Below are 17,446 nucleotides of genomic sequence, written 5' to 3'. Positions count from 1 at the left end.
GCTATCTTTTTTTGGAAAAGAACATTTTGCATGCGTAAGACTCCAAGTCATAAAACTTGGTACGTGACACATGCTAATTGTTAGCAAGCTAGCTTTTTTTTGTTTTAGCAAATTTTATATGAATACACCATAAAGTCATATATGTTGGTATATGATACATGCTAATTGTTAGCATGCTACCTTTTTATTTTTTCTTAGCAAATTTTGCATACGTACGCCTCAGACTCATGGTCACTTGGTACGTCACACATGCTTTATTGTTAGAATGCTAACGGTACAAGCTATCTTTTTTTTTTAAAGAAAATTTTGCATGCGTAAGACCCCAAGTCATAAAACTTGGTACGTGACACATGCTAATTGTTAGCATGCTAGCTTTTTTTTTTTTTTAGCAAATTTTGCATGCGTACGCCTATATTGTTAGAATGATTAAGTTACTAGCTAGCTTTTTTTTTTTTTTTTTTAATTGTGCATGTGTTTATAAAACTTGGTACGTGACACATGCTAACTGTTAGCATGCTAACTTTTTTTTTTTAAAGCAAATTTTGCATACGTACTTTAAGAGTCATATAACTTAGTACACAATACATGCTTAATTGTTAGCATGCTAACTTTTTTTTTTTTAATTTTGCAAATTTTGCATGCGTACGCTTCGGAGTCATAAAACTTAGTACACAATACATGCTAATTGTTAGCATGCTAACTTTTTATTTATTTATTTTTAGCAAATTTTGCATGCGTACGTTGTAGACTCATAACTTGGTACGTCACACATGCTATATTGTTAGAATGATTAAGTTACTAGCTAGCTTTTTTTTTTTTTTTTAAATTGTGCATGCGTATATAAAACTTGGTACGTGACACATGCTAACTGTTAGCATGCTAACTTTTTTTTTTAAGCAAATTTTGCAAGCGTACGCTTAAGAGTCATATAACTTAGTACATAATACATGCTAATTGTTAGCATGCTAACTTTTTTTTTTTTTTTTAAGCAAATTTTGCATGCGTACGCCTTAGACTCATAACTTGGTACGTCACACATGCTATATGGTTAGAAAGATTAAGTTACTACCTATCTTATTTTATTTTTTTAATTGTGCATGTGTATACACAACTTGGTACGTGACACATGCTAATTGTTAGCATGCTAACCTTTTTTTTTTTTTTTTTTTAAAGCAAATTTTGCATGCGTACGCTTCGGAGTCATATAACTTAGTACACAATACATGCTAATTGTTAGCGAGCTAACTTTTTTATTTATTTATTTTTAGCAAATTTTGCATGCGTACGTTTTAGACTCATAACTTGGTACGTCACACATGCTATATTGTTAGAATGATTAAGTTACGAGCTAGCTTTTTTTTTTTTTTTTTAAATTGTGCATGTGTATATACAACTTGGTACATGACACATGCTAATTGTTAGCATGCTAACTTTTTTTTTTTTTTAAAGCAAATTTTGCATGCGTACGCTTTGGCGTCATATAACTTAGTACACAATACATGCTAATTGTTTTTTTAATTGTGCATGTGTATACAAAACTTGGCTAATTGTTAGCATGCTAATTCTATTTTATTTTTTTAGCAAATTTTGCATGCGTACGCCCTAGACTCATAACTTGGTACGTCACACATGCTATATTGTTAGAATGATTAAGTTACGAGCTAGCTTTTTTTTTTTTTTTTTAAATTGTGCATGTGTATATACAACTTGGTACATGACACATGCTAATTGTTAGCATGCTAACTTTTTTTTTTTTTAAAGCAAATTTTGCATGCGTACGCTTTGGCGTCATATAACTTAGTACACAATACATGCTAATTGTTTTTTTAATTGTGCATGTGTACATAAAACTGGGCTAATTGTTAGCATGCTAATTTTATTTTATTTTTTTAGCAAATTTTGCATGTGTACGCCCTAGACTCATAACTTGGTACGTCACACATGCTATAATGTTAGAATGATTAAGTTACGAGCTAGCTTTTTTTTTTTTTTTTTTTTTTTTTTTTAAATTGTGCATGCGTGTATAAAACTTGGTACGTGGCACATGCTAATCGTTAGCATGCAATTTTTTTTTATTTTTAAATTGTGCATACGTATATACAACCTGGTACGTGACACATGCTAATTGTTAGCATGCTAACTTTATTTTTATTTTTTTAAAGCAAATTTTGCATGCGTACGCTTCGGCGTCATATACGTTAGTACACAATACATGCTAATTGCTAGCATGCTAACGTTAGAATGTTAACTATTTTTGAGCAAATTTTGCATGCGTATGCTACAGAGTTATATAACTTCGTACATATAGCATGCTAATTATTGGCATGCTAACGCTATAATTTTTTTTTCACAAATTTTGCATGCCTTCTGTACGCTTCGGAGTCGTGTAACTGTAACGTTGTCGCATTTTACCTGTCGGCATGCTGACGTTAGAAATTTTGCATTGATTTAATGCGCCGGTCACACGCAGGATTCTCACAGGAATGAGGCCAAAACGAAACAAACACCAACCTGAGAAAACAGCGCCCCCTGCAGCCCGGCTTGGTCGCTGGCCCGTACGCGCAGCCGATAGGAGTCCCGGCTCTCCCGGTCCAGGGTCCTCTCCAGAACCACCACCCCGGAAACCGGGTCGATGGAGAAGACGCCGTCGGCCGAGTCCAGCAGGGAGTAGACCACGGTCCGGTTGAGGCCTTCGTCGGGGTCGCTGGCCTGCAGCCGCGTGAGGAGGGTGTTGGCGGCGGCGTTCTCGTACACGCTCGCCGCGTAGCGCGAGGACGCGAACGAGGGCGGGTTGTCGTTCACGTCCAAGACCCTGAGGGAGACGTCGGCGCGGCAGAAGAGGCCGCCTCCGTCCGTCGCCTGGGCGATGAGCTTGTAGGCGGGCGTGGTCTCGCGGTCCATGGGCGCCGCCGTGCGCAGCTCGCCTGGACACAAACACAAGTGTTACGCACAATTTAGTCCAACGTCTTTTCTATCACGTCAAAGACCATTTAGACTCGTCATCAAGTTGAAGTGGAGTGGTAAATGTTTTTTTGGCGACACCTAGTGGTCACAGTTCAGTTTTGTATGTCTAAGTCCAGTGTTTCCCATTAACTGCCAAGATACCTGTGGCGGTGGGGGCGTGGCTATGGGCGTGGTCACCATGACATCATCGAGTGATTTGCATAATTTACTACAATGATATGATTTTATCTAAAAAGGCTCAAAAAATGTATACTTACTAATTAATAATAACAGTTTTTTTATTTTATTTTTTTATTTATTGCGCGGCCCGGTGGTTGGGGACCACTGATTTAGGGTACCAGCCAAGAAAGATGTTATTTAGGGTACTAGCCAAGGAAGACATGATTTAGGGTACTAGCCAAGAAAGATGTGATTTAGGATACTAGCCAAAAAAGACATGATTTAGGGTACTAGCCAAGGAAGACATGATTTAGGGTACCAGCCAAGGAAGACATGATTTAGGGTACAAGCCAAGGAAGACATGATTTAGGGTACGAGCCAAGAAAGATGTGATTTAGGGTATGAGCCAAGGAAGACATGATTTAGGGTACGAGCCAAGGAAGACATGATTTAGGGTACGAGCCAAGGAAGACATGATTTAGGGTACTAGCCAAGGAAAACATGATTTAGGGTACGAGCCAAGGAAGACATGATTTAGGGTACGAGCCAAGGAAGACATGATTTAGGGTACTAGCCAAGGAAGACATGATTTAGGGTACGAGCCAAGGAAGACATGATTTAGGGTACGAGCTAAGGAAGACATGATTTAGGGTACCAGCCAAGGAAGACATGATTTAGGGTACCAGCCAAGAAAGATGTGATTTAGGATACTAGCCAAGGAAGACATGATTTAGGGTACCAGCCAAGAAAGATGTGATTTAGGGTACTAGCCAAGGAAGACATGATTTAGGGTACAAGCCAAGGAAGACATGATTTAGGGTACGAGCCAAGAAAGATGTGATTTAGGGTATGAGCCAAGGAAGACATGATTTAGGGTACGAGCCAAGGAAGACATGATTTAGGGTACGAGCCAAGGAAGACATGATTTAGGGTACTAGCCAAGGAAAACATGATTTAGGGTACGAGCCAAGGAAGACATGATTTAGGGTACGAGCCAAGGAAGACATGATTTAGGGTACTAGCCAAGGAAGACATGATTTAGGGTACGAGCCAAGAAAGATGTGATTTAGGGTACCAGCCAAGAAAGATGTTATTTAGGGTACTAGCCAAGGAAGACATGATTTAGGGTACTAGCCAAGAAAGATGTGATTTAGGATACTAGCCAAAAAAGACATGATTTAGGGTACTAGCCAAGGAAGACATGATTTAGGGTACCAGCCAAGGAAGACATGATTTAGGGTACAAGCCAAGGAAGACATGATTTAGGGTACGAGCCAAGAAAGATGTGATTTAGGGTATGAGCCAAGGAAGACATGATTTAGGGTACGAGCCAAGGAAGACATGATTTAGGGTACGAGCCAAGGAAGACATGATTTAGGGTACTAGCCAAGGAAAACATGATTTAGGGTACGAGCCAAGGAAGACATGATTTAGGGTACGAGCCAAGGAAGACATGATTTAGGGTACTAGCCAAGGAAGACATGATTTAGGGTACGAGCCAAGGAAGACATGATTTAGGGTACGAGCTAAGGAAGACATGATTTAGGGTACCAGCCAAGGAAGACATGATTTAGGGTACCAGCCAAGAAAGATGTGATTTAGGATACTAGCCAAGGAAGACATGATTTAGGGTACCAGCCAAGAAAGATGTGATTTAGGGTACTAGCCAAGGAAGACATGATTTAGGGTACAAGCCAAGGAAGACATGATTTAGGGTACGAGCCAAGAAAGATGTGATTTAGGGTATGAGCCAAGGAAGACATGATTTAGGGTACGAGCCAAGGAAGACATGATTTAGGGTACGAGCCAAGGAAGACATGATTTAGGGTACTAGCCAAGGAAAACATGATTTAGGGTACGAGCCAAGGAAGACATGATTTAGGGTACGAGCCAAGGAAGACATGATTTAGGGTACTAGCCAAGGAAGACATGATTTAGGGTACGAGCTAAGGAAGACATGATTTAGGGTACGAGCTAAGGAAGACATGATTTAGGGTACCAGCCAAGGAAGACATGATTTAGGGTACCAGCCAAGAAAGATGTGATTTAGGATACTAGCCAAGGAAGACATGATTTAGGGTACCAGCCAAGAAAGATGTGATTTAGGGTACGAGCCACGGAAGACATGATTTAGGGTACTAGCCAAGAAAGATGTGATTTAGGGTACTAGCCAAGGAAGACATGATTTAGGGTACGAGCCAAGGAAGACATGATTTAGGGTACGAGCCAAGGAAGACATGATTTAGGGTACCAGCCAAGAAAGATGTGATTTAGGGTACTAGCCAAGGAAGACATGATCTAGGGTACGAGCCAAGAAAGATGTGATTTAGGGTACGAGCCAAGGAAGACATGATTTAGGGTACGAGCCAAGGAAGACATGATTAAGGGTACCAGCCAAGAAAGATGTGATTTAGGGTACGAGCCAAGGAAGACATGATTTAGGGTACGAGCCAAGGAAGACATGATTTAGGGTACAAGCCAAGAAAGATGTGATTTAGGATACTAGCCAAGGAAGACGTGATTTAGGGTACTAGCCAAGGAAGACATGATTTAGGGTACGAGCCAAGAAAGATGTGATTTAGGGTACTAGCCAAGGAAGACATGATCTAGGGTACGAGCCAAGAAAGATGTGATTTAGGGTACGAGCCAAGGAAGATGTGATTTAGGGTACGAGCCACGGAAGACATGATTTAGGGTACCAGCCAAGAAAGATGTGATTTAGGGTACGAGCCAAGGAAGACATGATTTAGGGTACCAGCCAAGAAAGATGTGATTTAGGGTACGAGCCAAGGAAGACATGATTTAGGGTACTAGCCAAGGAAGACATGATTTAGGGTACCAGCCAAGAAAGATGTGATTTAGGGTACGAGCCACGGAAGACATGATTTAGGGTACCAGCCAAGAAAGATGTGATTTAGGGTACGAGCCAAGAAAGATGTGATTTAGGGTACTAGCCAAGGAAGACATGATTTAGGGTACGAGCCAAGAAAGATGTGATTTAGGGTACGAGCCACGGAAGACATGATTTAGGGTACGAGCCAAAGAAGACATGATTTAGGGTACGAGCCAAGGAAGACGTGATTTAGGGTACGAGCCAAGAAAGATGTGATTTAGGGTACGAGCCAAGGAAGACATGATTTAGGGTACTAGCCAAGGAAGACATGATTTAAGGTACGAGCCAAGGAAGACATGATTTAGGGTACGAGCCAAGAAAGATGTGATTTAGGGTACGAGCCAAGAAAGATGTGATTTAGGGTACGAGCCAAGGAAGACATGATTTAGGGTACTAGCCAAGGAAGACATGATTAAGTGTACCCGTGTTGGCGTCCATGTAGAAGTCTTCCACGCCGATGCCAAAGAGCGAATATTGGATCTCCGCACTGGAGCCTGAGTCAGCATCTGTCGCTCCCACGGTCAGCACACCCTTGTTCGGGCCGATGTCCTCAGGAAAAGAGGCGGTGTACACGGCCTGACACACACACACACACACACACACACACACACACACACACACACACACACACACACACACACACACACACACACACACACACACACACACACACACACACACACACACACACACACACATTGAGCAGTGCACGCCTGCATCCATTATCCCAGCTGACAGAACCAAGCCCAACAAGGTTAAGTGGTCTTTTCCGGCCCCGAACTCCATCGACTGCACCCCCCCATGACGACAGTCACCTCAGTGACCAAACAGTCGCTCCCAACGCCGCCACTTCCCGCTTTGAATGTTGCTCACGGCCGACTCCCTTCTAACGAGGCCCAGCATGAATTAGCAATTATTAGCGTTACAAGTGCACGTTTGCTTTACCCCGCGTTAGTGCCCGACTGCGAATGACTCTCCATGATGCCTCGCGATGTATAAATGCTATCTCACGCGCGCTCAGAAGGACAGACCTTTCTAAAGCCATGGATGTCCAACGAGTTGTTAGAGCGGGGTCGGCAACCCGCGGCTCTCAAGCCGCATGCGGCTCTTTAGCACCGCCCTAGTGGCTCCTGGAACTTTTTCAAAAATGTATGAAAATGGAAAAAGACGGGGAAAAGTCTATTTTTTTGTTTGAATATGGTTTGTGTAGGTCAGGGGTCGGCAACCCAAAATGTTGAAAGAGCCATATGGGTGAGGGCGGACCTACGTCACGTCCGCCTACCAATCCCCTAGCAACCGGGAATTGGTTGAAAACAAAGCAGCTCACAGCGAACACAGCATTGACAGAAAAAGCATTTAACGAGCGTTGTGGCTTGGAAGTCGGCGTTAAATCCTTCATTTACGCATTTTTACATATCGGCATATCGTGTGAAAAAACGAAAATGTATTATTTGCGTCCGACTCGTCTCAGTGAACTTCAAAGCTTCTCAGGCTTAGCTTAGCTCGCTAGTTAGCTTAGCCTGCGCGCTACTAAGAAAGAGAAGCGGAAGTTATCAACAACAAGATCAAGTGTTAGTGTATAAATATTGAGAGATTTGAGGGCTACATGTATTGAATGGCAACATGAAAATTATAGGGTTTATTGGTTTTTAAAAACCCAACTGTTAAGTGCAAATTTAAACGAAACCGGTTTTCGAAAATAGCTAGCTAGGCTATAGACTATATAGTATATTACTTACTTAACTTAATCCTCTTCTTCCCGGGTGGGAAATAAGGCTTCGACGACTCGACGCCATTCATCTCGCTGCTGTGCTCGTCTCTGTGCCTCGCCCCATGTAAGCTTCATCTCTTTCAGCTCCCCTTCAACTGTTCTTCGCCAGGTGTTAATTTGGCCGCCCTGGCTTACGTTTTCCCGGTGGTGTCCATCTTAACGCTGCCTTTGGTATCCTCTCGTTGTCCGGTTTTCGAAAATAGCTAGCTAGGCTATAGACTATATCAGGGGTCACCAACGCGGTGCCCGCGGGCACCAGGTAGCCCGTAAGGACCAGATGAGTAGCCCGCTGGCCTGTTCTAAAAATAGCTCAAATAGCAGCACTTATCAGTGAGCTGCCTCTATTTTTTAAATTTTATTTATTTACTAGCAAGCTGGTCTCGCTTTGCTCGACATTTTTAATTCTAAGAGAGACAAAACTCAAATAGAATTTGAAAATCCAAGAAAATATTTTAAAGACTTGGTCTTCACTTGTTTAAATGAATTAATTTATTTTTTTACTTTGCTTCTTATAACTTTCAGAAAGGCAATTTTAGAGAAAAAATACAACCTTAAAAATGATTTTAGGATTTTTCCTTCTTGACAATTTAAATCAATGTTCAAGTAAATTTATTTTTTTTTATTGTAAAGAATAATAAATACATTTTAATTTAATTCTTCATTTTAGCTTCTGTTTTTTCGACAAAGAATATTTGTGAAATATTTCTTCAAACTTATTATAATTAAAATTCAAAAAAAATATTCTGGCAAATCTAGAAAATCTGTAGAATCAAATTTAAATCTTATTTCAAAGTCTTTTGAATTTCTTTTAAAATTTTTGTTCTGGAAAATCTAGAAGAAATAATGATTTGTCTTTGTTAGAAATATAGCTTGGTCCAATTTGTTATATATTCTAACAAAGTGCAGATTGGATTTTAACCTATTTAAAACATGTCATCAAAATTCTAAAATTAATCTTAATCAGGAAAAATTACTAATGATGTTCAATAAATTATTTTTTTAATTTTTTCGAAAAGATTTCAATCAGCCAGTTTTTCTCTTCTTTTTTTCGGTTGAATTTTGAATTTTAAAGAGTCGAAATTGAAGATAAACTATGTTTCAAAATTTAATTGTCATTTTTTTTCGTGTTTTCTCCTCTTTTAAACCGTTCAATTAAGTGTAAATATCATTAATTATTAATAATAACAGAGTTAAAGGTAAATTGAGCAAATTGGCTATTTCTGGCAATTTATTTAAGTGTGTATCAAACTGGTAGCCCTTCGCATTAATCACTACCCAAGAAGTAGCTCTTGCTTTCAAAAAGGTTGGTGACCCCTGCTATAGACTATATAGTATATACCGCATGTTATTTTTGTACAACAACAACTTCAGCTGTCGAACGTTATAAGGTACAAATTCAACAAGTACAACATTAGCACGGACGGTATAGCCAAGTTGTGGTAAAGAAGGTGGATTTTTGTTCCTTATATTTACCAGAAACGAAGTGATCCGAACACACGACCCGGGACTTTGGGGGACTCCAGTGAGAACCGTCCTCGTTTTCCCGGTGTAAAGCTGCGAGCCATTTGTCTCGTCTCTGTGGGCTTTTATCACGCTTTGGCAGAACAAAATACAACCTTTGTTTTCCCTGTTTCCAGTTGTGGTTAGCACAAGCAAAAACAACACCGTTTTTCGGCATTTTGGAGGCAGCATGACGGGTTTAACCAGCGTAGGTCGACAGGTTAAAGAGTAATGGCGACGGTTTGTTTTCAACGCCAGTCTGGTTGCTATGGCTCGAAGAACCCGTATGTAGCTCAGTTGCCCGGATGTCGGCCCTCACCCATTGGACCAAAAATACAAAAACAAATCTGTCTGGAGCCGCAACAAATTAAAATAGTGTGTCATGAGATATAAATTGAATTAAGAGGACTTAAAGGAAACTAAATGACCTCAAATATAGCTACAAATGGGGCATAATGATGCAATATGTACATATCGCCAGCCTAAATAGCATGTTAGCATCGATTAGCTTGCAGTCATCCAGTGACCAAATCTGTCTGGAGCCGCAACAAATTAAAAGCCATATTACATGTGTCATGAGATATAAATTGAATTAAGAGGACTTAAAGGAAACTAAATGACCTCAAATATAGCTACAAATGAGGCATAATGATGCAATATGTTCATATAGCTAGCCTAAATAGCATGTTAGCATCGATTAGCTTGCAGTCATCCAGTGACCAAATATGTCTGGAGCCGCAACAAATTAAAAGCCCTGTTACATACAGATAGTGTGTCATAAGATGTAAATTGAATTAAGAGGACTTAAAGGAAACTAAATGAGCTCAAATATAGCTACAAATGAGGCATAATGATGCAATATGTACATATAGCTAGCCTAAATAGCATGTTAGCATCGATTAGCTTGCAGTCATGCAGTGACCAAATATGTCTGATTAGCACTCCACACAAGTCAATAACATCAACAAAACTCACCTTTGTGCATTCATGCACAACATTAAAGGCCTACTGAAAGCCACTACTACCGACCACGCAGTCTGATAGTTTATATATCAATGATGAAATCTTAACATTATAACACATGCCAATACGGCTGGGTTAACTTATAAAGTGACATTTTAAATTTGCCGCTAAACTTCCGGTTCGAAACGCCTCTGAGGATGACGTATGCGCGTGACGTAGCCCGGGGAACACGGGTATGCCTTCCACATTGAAGCCAATACGAAAAAGCTCTGTTTTCATTTCATAATTCCACAGTATTCTGGACATCTGTGTTCGTGAATCTGTTTCAATCATGTTCATTGCATTATGGAGAAGGAAGCCAAGCAAGCAAAGAAGAAAGTTGTCGGTGCGAAATGGACGTATTTTTCGAACGTAGTCAGCCACAACAGTACACAGCCGGCGCTTCTTTGTTTACATTCCCGAAAGATGCAGTCAAGATGGAAGAACTCGGATAACAGAGACTCTTACCAGGATTACTTTGATTTGGATGACAAAGACGCAGACGTGCTACTGTGAGTATGCAGCTTTGGCTTTTTTTTGCGTATGTACGTAACTTTTTTAAAATATATAAGCTTTATGAACCTTGGGTTAGGTGAACGGTCTTTTGGGCTGAGTGATTGTGTGTGTTGATCATGTGTTTGAATTGTATTGGCGTGTTCTATGGAGCTAGGAGCTAGCAGAGGAGCTAGGAGCTAGCATAACACGTACCGTACCGTAAGTGCGCGTCACGTACGTAACTTTTTAAAAATATATAAGCTTTATGAACCTTGGGTTAGGTGAACGGTCTTTTGGGCTGAGTGATTGTGTGTGTTGATCGGGTGTTTGAATTGTATTGGCGTGTTCTATGGAGCTAGGAGCTAGCAGAGGAGCTAGGAGCTAGCATAACAAACACGCAGGTGTTATTATGCAGGATTAATTTGTGGCATATTAAATATAAGCCTGGTTGTGTTGTGGCTAATAGAGTATATATATGTCTTGTGTTTATTTACTGTTGTAGTCATTCCCAGCTGAATATCAGGTACCGTGAGTATGCAGCCTTGGCTGCTAAACATTCGATAACTTGACCGTATGTGCGCGTCACGTACGTAACTTTTTAAAAATATATAAGCTTTATGAACCTTGGGTTAGGTAAACGGTCTTTTGGGCTGAGTGATTGTGTGTGTTGATCAGGTGTTTGAATTGTATTGGCGTGTTCTATGGAGCTAGCAGAGGAGCTAGGAGCTAGCATAACAAACACGCAGGTGTTTTTATGCAGGATTAATTTGTGGCATATTAAATATAAGCCTGGTTGTGTTGTGGCTAATAGAGTATATATATGTCTTGTGTTTATTTACTGTTGTAGTCATTCCCAGCTGAATATCAGGTCACCCTCGGCTCTCACAGCATCTTCCCTATCTGAATAGCTTCAACTCCCCACTAGTCCTTCACTTGCACTTTACTCATCCACAAATCTTTCATCCTCGCTCAAATTAATGGGGAAATTGTCGCTTTCTCGGTCCGAATCTCTCTCACTTCATGCGGCCATCATTGTAAACAATAGGGAACTTTGCGTATATGTTCAACTGACTACGTCACGCTACTTCCGGTAGGTGCAAGCCTTTTTTTGATCAGATACCAAAAGTTGCAATCTTTATCGTCGTTGTTCTATACTAAATCCTTTCAGCAAAAATATGGCAATATCGCGAAATGATCAAGTATGACACATAGAATAGATCTGCTATCCCCGTTTAAATAAAAAAAATTCATTTCAGTAGGCCTTTAAGATTGGTGGAGAAAATGCGACGGAAAAAGAAGTGGCATAAAACACGTCCTAGAAAGTCGGAGAAAGTTAAACATGTAAACAAACTATACGGTGAGTTCAAGGACCGCCAAAATTAGTAGGACAAAACGGCGCTCGCCAAATACTCAAATCTTCTTCTTCTTCTTCTTCTTGTGATTTTATGGCGGTTGGCAAGCAACCTTGTGATGAGCATTACCGCCACCTACTGTAACGGAGTGTGGATCGAGGTGGATTCCTACTCTAAATTATTTTATTTAACCCAGTGTTTTTAAAAAATGTGTGTATTGCTTTATAACCTGTGTGTTCTGAGTGCAATCCTAATATATCTTCCACTGCTAACCTAATATTCTCTTTCGCTAACTTATTTCCCAGTATTTCCCTTTCTCTATTATATTTTCTACAATGTATTCAAACATGTCTTACATTTTCTATCTGCTGGCAAGAATCACACAGTCCTGTAGCATGTCTCCCCATCAATTTCAATCAACTATTTAGATATGTATGTCCTAATCTCATTCTAGTAATAATGTCTTCCTCTCATTACACCTACTCTCCTCTGGACTTTGTAATACTCTCTACCTTTTGTTTCCTTATTCCAATTATCCTGCCACTTTTTATTGTGTTCTATCTTAATGATGTTCTTCACTTCTTCTTTACTGTGCTTCATCTCCATGTTTACTTCTGTTTTAGTGCTTGCTTGTTTTGCGTACTTATCAGCTAATTGGTTCCCCTCAACTCCTACATGAGCAGGAACCCAAAGAAATGTTACCACACCTCCCGCTTTATTTATTGCCTGAACTATTTCATCAACTAAATCTTGTCTTGTTTCTGTTTTTTATGCTAGTCAATGCACTGCTGGAGTCCGAGCACACGACTGCTTTTCTTGCTTTATTTTCTTCCATTCAATTAATTGCCATATTAATTGCTACCAATTCTCCCGTAAAAACAGATAATTAGGGTCCGCACAGGACCTTTTCAAAAGGAATCCCAAAGGGAGTCCTTTTGCAATGGGACGAAAGGACCCTATTGAAATTGTAATGTTTTATTATTCTTTATTATTTTTCCGCAGCTTTGCGCACTACTTTGCCCCCCTTAACATGCTTCAAAACTCACCAAATTTTTTACACACATCCAAAAACCTGCCCCCCCCACTTTAGTAAAACAACCAAACCCCACAAATACAAATTGCTCTCTAGCGCCCCCTAGGAAAAACCCAAAAACAAACTGCCTGTAACTCCCACTAGGAAGGTCGTAGAGACATGAAACAAAAACCTCTATGTAGGTCTGCTTTAGACCTACAACTCATAATTTCACATCTTCGGGCAAAAACCAACAGGAAGTTTTTACGTCTTTGACCTCTAATTTGACCCCCTTAAAATACTTCAAAACTCACCAAACTTCTCACACACATCGGGACTGGTGGAAATTGCGATCTAAAAAAAAAACCGAATCCCAAAACTCAAAATTGTGCTCTACATAATTTTTGGAAAAAACTGACAAAAAACTGCTCCTCAGGGGAAAACTCTGACAAAACTGCTTGTAACTTCCGGTAGGAACGTCGTAGAGACATGAAACAAATACCTCTATTTAGGTCTCGCCTAGACCTACATTTCATAGATTGACATCCTTCAGCAAAAATCAACAGGAAGTTTGCTATTCCTCCTTCAATACTAAATTTTTTTTACAACCGGTCACCAAACATCAAACATTATCTCCTCTGAGCCCGTTTGTCGTTTCGGCTTCAAACTGCTACAGGAGAGAGATTGAACCCTTCTGAATAAAAGTTGACGAAAGAGTGGTGATTAGTGCTACCGTTTTGATTTTACGAGCCTTCAAAGACCCGCAGCACTAAAGTTGCTACGGTGCCAAAAATGACAACGAAAATGCGATTAGACCTTCTTTGGCCTCAATACACACAATAGCCTATAATGACAATGTGAACTCAGACACAACTTCCTCTAACTCCCAGTACGAATATCGTAGAGACACGAAACAAAAACCTCTATGTAGGTCTCACTCACGACTACCACTGGACTAAAGTATTGGACACCTAGGACTAGCACCTGCCAGAAGGCGGACCCGACCAATGCTGCTTGCAGCTTTAATTTATCACTAATTCTTTTATTTAATACTATGTTTCCTTGTGGAATAACAGCTGCTGCTCCTACCTTATTATTTATAGTTTTTCATGCATCTGTGTACACCATGATGTTGTCTAAAAACGTTTCCTCAATCCATTGTTCTATCTGGTAACTATTTAAATTTCTATCCTTTACTAATTGCATGTTTACATTTGGGTTTTCATACATCCACGGTGGTATTGCGGGGATTGGTACTGTAGGGCTAACTTTAATATTATCATCAATTTGAACTTTATTACATCTGTCTCCTATTATCCACCCAAAACTATTCATTTTTTTCTTCTCTTTTTCTTGGCAGTTTAATAGTACTTGATGGGTTGGATGTCCTTGCTTGGACCCTTTTAAGTTTGCCCAATAAACTACTGACAGTTGATCTCTCCTCATATCTAAAGGTTTTTCATTCATCTCTACTTGTAATGCTGCAACTGGGGTTGATTTAGTAGCTCCACAACATCATCTTAAAGCCTGTGATTGGATCCTGTCTATTCTCCCAAGTAATGTTTTTGCAGCAGATTGATAAATAATGCATCCATAATCAATAACAGATGGTATTAAAGTGATGTATATTGCTTTCAATGTCTGCCTATCAGCCCCCCAGTCTTTACCCCTCAAAGCCCTCATTACATTTAACACCTTTTTACTTTTCTCCACTATTTTGCTGATGTGGGTTGACCAGTTCATATTTTTATCAAACCATATACCCAAATATTTAAATACTTGTACCTCTTCTATATTTTCTCCATAGAGTTGAATTTGGATCTTGTTTTGTACTTTCCTCTTTGTAAAATGTATGACTTTTGTCTTTCCAACAGAGAATCTTAAACCCCACGCCGTTCCCCATTCTTGAACTTTATTTACCGCTTTTTGAATCTTCTTTTCTATATGATTAGTATTTCTAGCTCTCTTCCACATCACTCCATCGTCAGCAAACAGTGCCACATCCACTAATCCTTCCACTTCACTAAAAACTTCATTTATCATTATTGAAAATAATACTGGACTTATTATACTCCCTTGCGGGGTCCCATTTTCCACTTCATATACTCTGCTGTATTCATTCTCTATTTTTACTAATATTTTTCTACTTGTTAAGAAGTCTTTTATCCATCTATACATTTTCCCTCTAATCCCAATTATATTTAGTTTTATCAGCAACCCCTGTTTCCACAACATATCATAAGCTTTCTCTATATCAAAAAATACTGCAATTATACTTTCTTTATTTATTTGTCCCTTTCTAATTTCCTCTTCCAGCTGCACTGCTGGCTCGTTTGTGTTTCTTGCTTTGCCAAATCCACTTTGGTAGTTTTTTATTATTTCTTTTGACTCTAAATAATACACTAGTCTTTCATTAATCATTTTTTCCATTACTTTTCCCAAATTTGAGGTCAATGCTATCGGCCTATAATTACCTGCCTCTTCCGGGTCTTTCCCTGGTTTGCATATCGGAATTATTACAGCTTCTTTCCACTCTGCTGGTAATTTCCCTTCTTCATATATCCTATTATATCATTTCAAGACCACTTCTTTGCCAATGCTGCTTAAGTTTTTGATCATCTGATAACTCACCTGGTCTTTTCCTGGTGTTGTATTTTTAACCTTTTTCAATATTCGAACCATTTCATTCAAAGAAAATGTCATATCTATAGTGTTGGTTAAACTATTATCATTGTCTTCCACCATTTCCCCAATATTTAAACTAATTGTTTCTTCTCTCTTTTGTTTTTCTACATTTCTCAAATTATCATTACTGTGCACTTTAACAAATGTCTTTGCTAAAAGTTCTGCTTTTTCTTTATTTTCTACCACACACCGTGTCCCATCTTTCATCACATGATGTTTATGTTCACTTCTGATCCCTGACATTTTCTTGATCATTCCCCACACTTGGCCTAAAGGAGTAGTTCTATTTAATGATTCACAAAACGTTCTCCAATAGTGTTTTTTTGTCTTTTTAGAAACTTCATTTTGATAGTAGGCTAATATAGCTAATATAGACACTTACATCATGTGTTGTCTTCATTATAACACTTATATAGGACTTTTAAAGTCATTTTGATAGTAGGCTAATATAGACACTTACATCATGTGTTGTCTTCATTATAACACTTATATAGGACTTTTAAAGTCATTTTGATAGTAGGCTAATATAGACACTTACATCATGTGTTGTCTTCATTATAACACTTATATAAGACTTTTAAAGTCATTTTGATAGTAGGCTAATATAGACACTTACATCATGTGTTGCCTTCATTATAACACTTATATAAGACTTTTAAAGTCATTTTGATAGTAGGCTTGTGTGCCAGAGAAATTTTCCGTGCAACGTTCATATTGTTGTTACTCAGCCAGCGTTTGTGGGTCTGATGGACCTGTTGTGGCTTTTAATGCCTCACAATCAAACACTTTTATGTTCAAATAGTGAACAGATGTTTATTGGGATAAGGCATTAAAAGCCACAAAATGCAAGGGGTCCATCAGACCCACAAACGCTGGCTGAGTAACAACAATATGAACACCACACAAGGGTAAAAGGAGGGTCTCAATGGCGCCAACTGGGAGCAGAACACGCCGGACTTTCCCAGCCAGGATCACTTTTTGCTCCGTTTCCAGGAGGAGGCGGAGCGCCTCGGTGGAGCAATATGTGTGAAATAATCCCCTTTTCATTTCTTTGTATCAGCCGTGAGCAAATTGTGCGCGCTGAAGAGCCGGGATAGTAAGTGAGGTGTGCGAAAGACAAATATGAAAAGGTCCCCTCATGTGCCGTGTCGGTAATACGCAGGATTGTTTCATTCAGTGCCTCTTTTGGAACTCAAATGGCCTCCCATTAACTTTGCATTGTGGGAAATCTCCACTAATTGTGATGTTTGCATGAATGATGAATGAATTAGCACATGAATGGATCGCACTCGGGAGAGATTTTTTTCCCCTTTTTGTTTTGCTCATGAAGGAAATGATCAAACGTATTGAAATCAGTACTGGTGACTTCAATACCTGAGATATGAGAATATGTCAATATAAAATGACATACATTTTTTTAAATCTTTTTTTTATTTATTTTTTATTTATTTTATTTTTTTATTTTTTTTTATTTTTTTAATTTTTTTAAATTTTTTTATTTATTTATTTATTTATTTAAAAAAAATCATTTTTGATACTTTTGTATGTTGATAAATGTTAATTGTTCAAACATTTTTTTTATAATCACAATTTTAAGTATTTTACAGCAGACC

General features: G+C 39.1%; 1 protein-coding gene across 1 annotated transcript in view; it reads right to left on the bottom strand.

Annotated features, from left to right (window-relative positions):
* LOC133649523 (protocadherin Fat 3) overlaps window positions 1-17,446 on the bottom strand; it is a 235,516-nt gene that overhangs the window by 47,471 nt on the left and 170,599 nt on the right. The window contains exons 31-32 of the mRNA XM_062046111.1: window positions 6,439-6,592; window positions 2,512-2,924 (exon numbers count right to left, since the gene is read on the bottom strand). Coding sequence (XP_061902095.1) covers window positions 2,512-2,924; window positions 6,439-6,592 — 567 coding nt within the window. The remainder of the gene's footprint in view (window positions 1-2,511; window positions 2,925-6,438; window positions 6,593-17,446) is intronic.

Source organism: Entelurus aequoreus, linkage group LG05, assembly GCF_033978785.1.
Source record: "Entelurus aequoreus isolate RoL-2023_Sb linkage group LG05, RoL_Eaeq_v1.1, whole genome shotgun sequence".
Lineage (NCBI taxonomy): Eukaryota > Metazoa > Chordata > Actinopteri > Syngnathiformes > Syngnathidae > Entelurus > Entelurus aequoreus.
Note: the sequence above shows the minus strand (reverse complement) of the source record. Positions and strands in the feature narration are given on the sequence as shown.